Source organism: Neophocaena asiaeorientalis, unplaced genomic scaffold, assembly GCF_003031525.2.
Source record: "Neophocaena asiaeorientalis asiaeorientalis breed wild unplaced genomic scaffold, Neophocaena_asiaeorientalis_V1.1 scaffold5, whole genome shotgun sequence".
In the NCBI taxonomy this organism is placed as follows: Eukaryota; Metazoa; Chordata; class Mammalia; order Artiodactyla; family Phocoenidae; genus Neophocaena; species Neophocaena asiaeorientalis.
In genome coordinates, this window is record NW_020174698.1 from 6,485,670 (window position 1) to 6,497,591 (window position 11,922).

Here is an 11,922-nt window from a genome sequence, read left to right on the forward strand (position 1 = left end):
AAATAAATCATGGAACAGTATTAACAAAATGTCTAAAAACAAATATCCTTCCTCCCTCCCACCCTCCTTTTGTTTCCTCCAGAGTCCAAAACCCAGTCGGAAGCCATGAGTAGGAATTAATGTTGGCCCAGCAGGGTAGGAAATTGGCTACTTTATATAGTCCCCTTTATGGGGACTGAAAAAAATAAGTAAATATACTGGAGACAATAGAAGCCAGATTTCTCAATGGCTAAAAAGAGAGGTATAAATATGAAAAGTGGAAAACCAGAATGAATTCAGTGGTGTTGGATGTGAATTGAAGCTAATGGTATAAATTCATGGTTTTCAGTATCTACAAATGGATATAGAAATACACATAAATTTCTTATATGTTTACATAACTGTATTTCCTATGTCTACTGAGAGGCCAGAAGTAGCATTAGTCCAGTAGCAGTGAGCACACCTAGTGTCTAGGTCTTAGTGTCTAAATATCATTCTCTCTGAAAAGGAACCATGGAGTCTGGGAGAAATGGGTGACCTCAGGGTTGGGTCAGGGAAAGCACAAGATAAGCCTAGCTGTAGCAGAAAATAGGAAATTCTCCAAAAAAATGATAAAAAAAAAACATGTCAAAAGGACATAGAACCCAGCTTAAAAGGGCTCCCACTGGCCAAATCTGAGAAAATCTCGCCATAAAAATAAATAAGGTACTATAGTAATGGATGATAACCTATTGATGACAATAGTAATGTATGGGTCCATGCTGATATAAATAAACTGAATGATAAACAGGAAGATGAGAAAACTATTCTTCGCAGAAGAATGTCAACTAATTATGTACAAGGAATGATGGAATAAGAAAAATTACCATTTAGCAACTGTCGGAATAATAATTCACACTAGAAATATCAACAGATGCTAAAACTAGTGAGTGACATGGGAATGATGTGCAGGATATTTATACAATCTCAAAGTGTGTCCCCCAAATACTTATCAATTACAGAGAGAAAAAAAGTGACATCTGTGAAGAAGCCTGGTAACTACCACCTTGATCAACTACTAGTAAAAGTCAACCAGTAATGACACAAACGGACATGAACTGCCACGTGAGAGGATGCGATGAGAACACAGCACTGTTTCTGGGATATTTCTGCCAAAAATGCATACCCCGGGTCTAATCACGAGGAAGCACCAATCATGCCCAAATTAAGTAATATTCTACAAAATGACTAATCTGTAGTCATTAATTCTCAAGCATATGGCGGTCATAAAAGTCAAGCAGAGCCAAGTGAAAGGAGACCAGAGAAATATGACAACTGAGTAACATGCCTGATCCTTTGGCTATAAATGACATCACTGGTACAACCGACAAACTTGAATGGGTCTCTGGTTCAAGGGTATAGATGAGCCATTTACTGTTCTTGCAACTTTTCTGTTCATTCTACTGAATTGTAAAAGTCCATGAAAGGAGACAGAAGACTTGGTAATCTGCCTCACATCAGAAGTCACTAATAATACCTCACACCACCCCTTCCCAGGGTACCTAACCCAGTGCTGTGAAAACACAGCCAGGAACCTGTTGCTCACTGGTCCTGTTTATTTACTGGATCCCTGATGATCACTAAAAGGATGATAAGAAAAAAAGGATCATTATCAAACTGGGAAATCCAAAAGAGTCCTCACAGCAATTCAGATGGTGATCGTGGCAATCACTATTCACCACTCCTAACATGACATAAGCCACAGGACTCAGGAGGACTGAATGGGAGAAATCTTCCAGGCAGCAACACATTTGGGCCACAAAACCATTAATACCTTGCTTTAACACTTTACGGTTTATGTAAATGCTCTTTCATCTTCAAAACAGCTCTGTAAATCAGTAAAGGACAGGAGCTTTTATCTGTGAACATAGAAGAAAACTCAGAAAGTGGAAGGGACTCGCCTCTCCCATCACAGGAATGGTTGGTGCCCTGAGTGAGTAAATGATCAGGTACTAACTGAGACGCAGTATCAAGGAACTGGGGACAAGCCTAAAACTGACACCAGCTGGTAGAATGGAATAAGACAAGTATTTGAAGCTCCAAGCTGAGTCTTTATGCTTACATGCTGCAGGCAACAACCACACAACAGCTCCTAACAAGCCAAGGAGGCATCCTTTCCCCGTGATAATGACAATCTTCGTCACTCACAGGAGTATCCACAAGCAGCCACATATACCACAGTGATGCTCTGTGTCAGCTAACCACCCCGTCATTTCATATAAGCAGTCGCCACGGCACATTAGTGATATGCTCAAAAACTCACTGCCTTATGATGAAGCCACAGAATCTGTTCTTTAGCACATGAAAATAAACTCAAATTGACATAACAAACAGTAGACCCATAATCAACACAAACCTGGAGGAGTAATAAGGGTTCTTCGATGTTCTTTACACCAACCAACTGGATGAATGTGTGGGCTAGAGGCTTCACACCTGTAGGTTATATAAATTTAAAAATCGTAATTATCAGGATAAATTCTCAAATACTAGTAAAAGTTCAAAAATGTTAGAGATTGTGAACACCTTATACAGAGTTCTATTTTTTACAATCTATCTAATTTGAAAAAAATATTTGCTATACCGAAGGATTTTTCACTCTTCCAATATATTAGTACCAAGTAGATTTTTATCAGATACATATCGTATAAACTTGCTACCAGGGAAATAGTTTTGTTCCCACACAAATTGTGTTATATTCCACAACTTCAAAAATAGCAAAAATTAAAAGATAATAAATTTGTGTGTGTGTGAGCGTGAGTGACGGGAAGTCCAGGACATTTGCAAGGTTTTGGGCATGGCCACTAGAAGAGTATACTTACCATTTTTTGAGACAGGAAGAATGCAAGCACAGCCTGATATTCCAAACAGTGAATGAAGAGTTCTGTTACTAACATGTTTAACAAACAGGTCAAGAAGTAGATAATGAGCACAAAAATTTGGAGTTCAAGGGCAAGATCAAGGCTAAAAACACATATTTAGGAGTCATCAGCATTTGGGATGGTATTTAAAGCCATGAGCAGAGATGCGACCATCCAGAAAATGAGTACAGAGAACAGAAAAGAGAAGAGAAGAGACAAAGAAGTTCAAGAAGGAATGACTAGTAAAGTAAGAGAAAGAAAGATGAAATCGATTGGGTCAAATGCTACTGCTAGGTCAAAGAAGAGACAAACAAGAACCGATCACTGGATTTACCAACATAAATGTCATTAGTATAGTTGAAAAGAGTTGTTTTGGTGGAGCTGGGAATGGGACAGGGCAAAAGCCTGAATAGAATGGGTTTAAGAGAGAGTGGAAGGAGGAGATTGGTTCAAGATGGCAGAGTAGAAGGATGTGCTCTCACTCCCTCTCGTGAGAGCACCGGAAGCACAACTAACTGCTGAACGATCATCGACAGGAAGACGCTGAAACTCACCAGAAAAGACACCCCACAGCCAAAGACAAAGGGGAAGCCACAGTGAGACGGTAGGAGGGGCGCAATCACAGTAAAATCAAATCCCATAACCGCTGGGTGGGTGACTCACAGACTGGAGAACACTTATACCACAGAAGTCCACCCACTGGAGTGAAGGCTCTGAGCCCCACATCAGGCTTCCCAACCTGGGGGTCCGGCACCGGGAGGAGGAATTACTAGAGAATCAGACTTTGAAGGCTAGTGATATTTGATTGCAGGACTTCAACAGGACTGGGGGAAACAGAGGCTCCACTCTTGGAGGGCACACACAAAGTAGTGTGAGCATCGGGACCCAGGGGAAGGAGCAGTGACCCCATAGGAGACTGAACCAGAACTACCTGCTAGTGTTGGAGGGACTCCTACAGAGGCAGGGGGTGGCTGTGGCTCACTGTGAGGACAGGACACTGGCAGCAGAAGTTCTGGGAAGTACTCCTTGGCGTGAGCATGCCCAGAGTCCACCATTAGCCCCACCAAAGAGCTGGGTAGGCTTCAGTGCTGGGTCGCCTCAGGCCAAACAACCAACAGGAAGGTAACCCAGCCCCACCCATCAGCAGACAAGCGGATTAAAGTTTTACTGAGCTCTGTCCACCAGAGCAACACCCAGCTCTACCCATCACCAGTCCCACCCATCAGGAAGCTTGCAGAAGCCTCTTAGATAGCCTCATCCACCAGGGGGCAGACAGCAGAAGCAAGAAGAACTATAATTCTGCAGCCTGTGGAACGAAAACCACATTCACAGACAGAATGAAAAGGCAGAAGACTACGTACCAGATGAAGGAACAAGACTAACCCCCAGAAAAACAACTAAATGAAGCACACATAGGCAACCTTCCAGAAAAAGAATTCAGAATAATGACAGTGAAGATGATCCAGGACGTCGGGAAAAAAATGGAGGCAAAGATCAAGAAGATGCAAGAAACGTTTAACAAAGACCTAGAAGAATTAAAGAACAAACAGAGATGAACAATACAATAACTGAAATGAAAAATACACTAGAAGGAATCAAGAGCAGAATAACTTAGGCAGAAGAACAGATAAGTGACCTGCAAGACAGAATGGTGGAATTCACTGCTGCAGAACAGAATAAAGAAAAAAAAGAATGAAAAGAAATGAAGACAGCCTAAGAGACCTCTGGGACAACATTAAACACAATATTCACATTATAGGGGTCCCCGAAGGAGAAGAGAGAGAGAAAGGACCAAAGAAAATATTTGAAGGGATTATAGTCGATAACTTCCCTAACATGGGAAAGGAAATAGCCACCCAACCCCAGGAAGCGCAGAGAGTCCCAGGCAGGATAAACCCAAGCAGAAACATGCCGAGACACACAGTAATCAAACTGACAAAAATAAAAGACAAAGAAAAATTACTGAAAGCAACAGGGGAAAAATGACAAATAACCCACAAGGGATCTCCCATAAGGTTAACAGCTGATTTCTCAGCAGAAACTCTACAAGCCAGAAGGGAGTGGTATGATATATTTAAAGTGATGAAAGGTAAGAACCTACAACCAATATTACTCTATGTGGCAAGGATCCCATTCAGGTTCGACGGAGAAATCAAAAGCTTTACAGACAAGCACAAGCTAAGAGAATTCAGCACCACCAAACCAGCTCTATAACAAACGCTAAAGGAACTTCTTTAAGTGGGAAACACAAAAGAAGAAAAGAACCTACAAAAGAGACCTGATAACAATTATGAAAATGGTAATAGGAACATACATATCAATAATTACCTTAAATGTGAATGGATTAAATGCTCCAACCAAAAGACACAGGTTCACTGAATGGATACAAAAACAAGACCCATATATATGCTGTCTACAAGAGACCCACTTCAGAACTAGGGACACATACAGACTGAAAGTGAGGGGATGGAAAAAGATATTCCATGCAAATGGAAATCAAAGGAATGCTGGAGCAGCAATACTCATATCAGATAAAATAGACTTTAAAATAAAGAATGTTTCAAGAGACAAGGAAGGACATTACATAACGATCAAGGGATCAATCCAAGAAGAATATATAACAATCATAACATATATACACCCAACACAGGAGCACCTCAATACATAAGGCAACTGCTAACAGCTATAAAAGAGGAAATCGACAGTAACACAATAATAGTGGGAGACTTTAACACCTCACTTACACCAATGGACAGATCATCAAATGAAATACTAGCAAACAGAATCCAACAGCACATTAAAAGGATCAGACTATACTACAAAGCTACAGTAATCAAGACAATATGGTACTGGCACAAAAACAGAAATATAGATCAATGGAACAGGAGAGAAAGCCCAGAGATAAACCCATGCACCTATGGTCAACTAATCTATGACAAAGGAGGCAAGGATATACAATGGAGAAAAGACAGCCTCTCCAGTAAGTGGTGCTGGGAAAACTGGACAGCTACATGTAAAGAATGAAATTAGAACACTCCCTAACACCATATACAAAAATAAACTCAAAATGGATTAAAGACCTAAATGTAAGACCAGACACTATAAAACTCTTAGAGTTTTAGAAATGAAAACATAGGAAGAATACTCTTTGACATAAATCACAGCAACATCTTTTTTTGACCCACCTCCTAGAGTAATGGGAATAAAAACAAAAATAAAAAAATGCGACCTAATGAAACTTCAAAGCTTTTGCACAGCAAAGGAAACTACATACAAGACAAAAAGACAACCCTCAGATGGGAGAAAATATTTGCAAATGAATCAACAAAGGATTGATGTCCAAAATATATACACAGCTCATGCAGCTCCATATCAAAAAAACAAGCCACCCAATCAAAAAATGGGCAGAAGATCTAAATAGACATCTCTCTAAAGAAGAAATACAGATGGCCAAGAAGCACATGAAAAGCTGCTCAACATCACTAATTATTAGAGAAATGCAAATCCAAACTATAATGAGGTATCACCTCAAACCAGTTAGAATAGGCATCATCAGAAAATCTACAAACAACAAATGCTGGAGAGGGTGTGGAGAAAAGAGAATCCTTTTGCACTGTTGGTGGGAATGTAAATTGATACAGCCACTATGGAGAACAGTATGGAGGTTCCTTAAAAAACTAAAAATAGAATTACCATATGACCCATAATCCCACTATTGGGCATATACCCAGAGAAAACCATAATTCAAAAAGCACATGTAGGGCTTCCCTGGTGGCGCAGTGGTTGGGAGTCTGCCTGCCAATGCAGGGGACACGGGTCCGAGAAGATCCCACATGCCGCGGAGCGGCTGGGCCCGTAAGCCACGGCCGCTGAGCCTGCACGTCCAGAGCCTGTGCTCCGCAACGGGAGAGGCCACAACAGTGAGCGGCCCGCGTACCGCAAAAAAAAAAAAAAGAAAAAAGACACATGTACCCCAATGTTCATTGCAGCACTATTTATGATAGCTAGGTCATGGAAGCAACCTAAATGCCAATCGACAGATGAATGGATAAAGAAGATGTGGTACATATATACAATGTAATATTACTCAGCCATATAAAGGAACACAATTGGGTCATACGCAGAGACATGGATGGATCTAGAGACTGTCATACAGAGTTAAGGAAGTCAGAAAGAGAAAAACAAATATAGTATATTAACGCATATATGTGGAATCTAGAAAAATGGTACAGATGAACCAGTTTGCAAGGCAGAAACAGAGACACAGATGTAGAGAACAAACATATGGACACCAAGGGGGAAAACTGGGGGGCAGTGGTGGTGGTGATGGGATGAATTGGGAGATTGGGAGTGACATATATACACTAATATGTATAAAACAGATAATTTATAAGAACTTGCTGTATAAAAAATAGAATAAATAAATAAAATGGAAAGCCAAAAAAAAAAAAGAGAGAGAGAGAGTGGAAGGAGATGGGAATAGCAAACTCAGAAAATACATTTAAGGGGTTGTGTTTTAAAAGGAAGCAGAGAAATGAGAAATTAGAAAAAGGGAGGTTGTTGGTTTTTTTTTAATTTGGGACATACTTAGGGGAAGCTGGATTAGGCATATATGGAAATCTCTGTACATTAAGTTTGGAATTACTTCAAAATAAAACTTTTTTTTAAAAGATGGGAAATATTACTTCATTTATTCAAGACATATATGCTGAGCGACTACCATGATCAGGGCACTGTTCTAGGTGCTAGGGCTACAACAACTATCAAAACAAATAAAAATCCTTTCTCCTGCTTGGGTACCGTAGGAATAATTCAAAAGAGAGGGATGACCTATCAATGCAGAAGAGAACTCACTCTGTGCGAGGGAACAGAAAAGCGTGAGAGCAGGGGGACATCAACGCACAGTTAGAGAGAAGGTTCCACAGAGATCAGAAAGGTGGGGAGACAACATGGTGGGAGCATGTGGACCTCTCTTTTGACCATGTCTATTTTGTCAGTGATACAGGAAGCAAACTTATCAACTGAGTGGGAGAAAACGAGAGGGGTTGTGAAAGATTTGAGGGAATAAAAAGGGGAGTGAAATTTACTGGAAGAATAGACAAGGACATGTAGCAGGATTATGCGGCAGGACTAAGGGCCCCGTTGAGGTTAGCAGTCACGAAAGTGAGTTAGGCCAGTCAGCATGTTGCGTCTTTCTCCAGCTATATTCAACTGCTCAGGCACAGGCAGAGAGTAGGCACAATGTCAGATTCAACCAGAATTGGGATTTTGCCAGGCAAACACAATATAAGGAAGTAGAGGCTATACTTACAAGAGAGTAGTTATAACAGTATTGCAAAATATACAAGCATCTAGAGGCATATTACAATTAAAACCTTAAAAAAAAAAAGTTGGTAGAACATTTCCCATCTGTGTTCTCAAAGATGATAGGAATCATGAAGTTTAAAAAAAAACGTCAGGACCCTATGATCAAATATTTGAGGAAAATAACACATCTCCCTCTTAGAGACTTACAAAATACATCATTGGCATATTAAAGACTGAAGTTATTCCACACCAGGCATACTTCACCTTATTTCACTTTGCTTTACTGTGCTTTGTAAAGATCACGTTTTTTACAAATTGAAGGTTTGTGGCAATGCTGTGTTGTCAGAAGACGGTTAGCATTTTTTATCAGTAAAGTGTTTTTTAATTAAGGTATATACACTGCTTTCTTAGACATAATGCTATTGCACACTGAACAGACTACAGAGAACTTTCTAGGAAATGTTGTAAGTGAACTAACATCCAGTCACCACTTTCCAAGTCAATCTTTCCAAGTGAGCAGCTCTGACCAGTAACACAAGATGAGCTGATGGAACCCCAACTTAATGCTGATTTTTCTCAAAATTATTTCAGTAGAAAATACCTTTAAATTTATAGTTGAAGGTTTTTATTCACTTATTAAATATCCCCTACCCACCCTCCCTTACACTATTATTTTTCTTAATCTACATAGGGTTACATGTGTATGTGTATGTCATTATTTTAGAAATGTGAAAGGAAGACATAATGCCGCCCAGTTCATATGGCAATTGGTACATTTCTTACACTATCCATTGTCATAAAAGATATTTTAATACCCAGTTCCTTCCGAGGCATTATTATAAATTGTATAAGCAAAACTGTGGAGCTCGATTTCCAGCTGTACTATTCTTTCCTAGACAATTATTTGGTTATGGATTATTAGTAATGATGCAGCCCTTATTTTAGGGAAATTTTTATTTTATTCTAGGGAAAGCTGTTAATTGATATAGGGATCCTTAAAAATGAAAAAATAAGTATATAATACTTTAATTTTTTCCTTCCCAATTTAAGAGAACTATCAGGTACTTCTAATTATCTGTCAGGTTCGTGTTGATTGAAATACAAGCATTAGACATAATTAACTCTTTTGATTTTACTGGATTTCTCTATAAATTATAAGTGAGGAAAATACTGTAGCGTATTTTGGCCACTCATTCCTGTACTGCCTGAATCTTATATAAGGTTTTAATATTATTTAAATATTGATCAAAGTCACCGTCTAAAATAAACCAGGAAACTGTCTCAATAATGAAAATAAAAATAGCCCTATCTTTATCTAGTTTACTTACAGTTCCTCAATAAACAAACACCACTTCGTTCAGAAGTTGGAAGGCTGTGAAATCCTTTGTTACTATTGAAACACAAGTCATCTCTTAGTCCCATCTAGTGTTCAGAAGCAGAAATGTAACCAAGAAAAGATATATTGAAGAACAACTAATGGTGAAAAGTTTGGCAAATCGTTGCTCCCTGTGCCTTTCCTTTCTTTCTTTGGGGTTTTTATGTGTATTGTTAAAGAACTCCATCTCCAAAAAATATTTCTTTTAAGTCCACTTCACAAGTAAGTGCAAATTATTTATGAAGGCTGCTAAGATCCAATCAGACCTAGACTGGCAGATAATAACAGAAATAATAATTCATGAAAAATCCATGTTTGTAATATAAAGCGAGCAAACATTAAGATCCTCATTTTATGGAAACACTGAGAGGTTAAGCGAATTGGGGTTAAAAAGAAAGGGACCCTGGTTCTATCAGTCACAGCCAAAAGCTAAACGAAAGTAAGGCACACACGCTGCGCTCCCCAGATCTCGGCAGAGAGTCAAACAAGAACATTTCAAGATGCTCACTTAAGGAAAACCTCAAAGTCTTCATTCAAGCAACGGTTTAGATTCTTTGAAGAAATACAGCACACTTGGCCTCTCTCACTCCCTAAATCCAGAGCATGACGACTGTCAATTTATTTCCCAGGGCCCACTTTCCTGGCTCCCACTCTGCGCTAACTCTTCAGGGCTTCCAACACTCTGTTTTACTACTAAACCCCAAACCTCATCATACGGAGTCATCATAGTTCTTTTCATCCCTAATTCATTTCCAAACCCATTCCCCACAGTGGCTGTTTTCAATATTCGTAATTTGCTTCAAGATTAAAACCTGATTTCACTAACACAGTGACTACTAGGAAAAGATAAAGGAGGTGCCACCTCATCACTCCAGCGTCAATTTTCCTTTCATGTCTTCATTTCCTCCATGAGTGAGAATAAAGCTCATTTCTTCCCAAGGCTAGCCCCTCCTACAGGACGCGGTATCCTCAATTATTCAGTCTCAGATATCCCCCCACTCCCTCTACAGTGGCTTCCTTCCTTCAACTAAGCTCAGCACTCTCTGTGTGCAGGAAACCCTCCCTAAGGGTTGACTCCCCCTCAGGCAATAATCCACTTTCACCTTCAGGGCCAAACTTCTCTGCTTGATGTCCTTTACAGCTATCTCTTTAACCTTTTGCAAACTGGTTTGTTTCTAAAATTCTTATTTTAATCCTCACACCACCTTGTGAGATAGGGACTATTTAATCCTTTCTGCAAAGGGGGCAACTAAAGCTTAGAGAAGTTAAGTCACTTACTGAATCCCCGGGCTGCCATACCCCAAACATACCATTTTTGCCCCATGGGCTTAAACATAAGCAGCGCTTTCCAGGAATATTTCATCCCAACATCTAAGTACTAATTCCTATCATTCTTCATGGTCCAGTTCAAATCCCATGTCCCCAGGAAGACCTCCCCGAGAACCCTCCAGTGAGTCAGTCAGCCTTTCCTTCCATTTGCCACCAGAGACGGCAAGCAGTTGGTTCTATTAAGCACTAACCACCATCAACTCTGCAGCCAAGACAGTAGTGCTGCGTTTCTCTCCGTTCCCAGACACTGAGCCCCTCAAGACTGAAGTGCAGAGCTACCTAGGTCCCTGTCGTCTCTCTGACTCATCACCACCATCAAGGGTTGCTTTCCAAATTTAATGGCTGATGACAAACCTGTTAACTTTGACAATGCTCTAAGAAACTGACAACGCAATGCAGCTTTTCAACATTATTTTGGGGAGACACATAAAATTAATATTACTCTCAATGTACAAATGTGAAAGAGCCCCATCTCTAAAAAAAAAAAATAGAAGAAGTTTGCAATCCACTTGGAAACAACAGTCAAAGGTCCCAGCCCCATATTTGTTCTAATTCACTAACTCAATGCTTCTCTTTTTCATAGATCTGTTTGATGATTTTTCAGCCTAACTCACTGGGATACTGGACTGAAATTCAAAGACGGCTGAAGTGGCAACTTCATGCTAGTCAACAGTCGCCTATGTCCTGTTGTCATGGCTTCCTGGTTCCCAAAAGACAAGGTCACGTGAAAATAACATTTTTTTTTTGGGGGGGTGGGGTTGGGTCACATATTGCTATTATTTATTATTAATATTATTATCATTTTGTTAACTTTTTATTTTATACTGGAGTATAGTTAATTAACAATGTTGTGCTAGCAAAGCGATTGATTTGGTTATACAAATACATGTATCTATTCCGAAAATAACATTTCTTAAAAGCAAGATTCCTTCCCAGGGCCTGAGGGAAGAGAGGGGGTGACTCCTCATTGTGGAGCCCAGCCCTCAGGCTTTGGAAGATGACTGAGGGAAAGAGGCCACACGCTGCGCCGAGAGG

At 39.8% G+C, this 11,922-nt stretch overlaps 1 protein-coding gene across 6 annotated transcripts in view; it reads right to left on the reverse strand.

The window, feature by feature from the left end:
• L3MBTL3 (L3MBTL histone methyl-lysine binding protein 3) overlaps positions 1-11,922 on the reverse strand; it is a 116,580-nt gene that overhangs the window by 53,173 nt on the left and 51,485 nt on the right. For all 6 annotated transcript variants that reach the window (XM_024759091.1, XM_024759088.1, XM_024759090.1 and 3 more), the window contains one exon: positions 2,375-2,451. In XM_024759091.1, the coding sequence (XP_024614859.1) occupies positions 2,375-2,451 (77 nt within the window). The remainder of the gene's footprint in view (positions 1-2,374; positions 2,452-11,922) is intronic.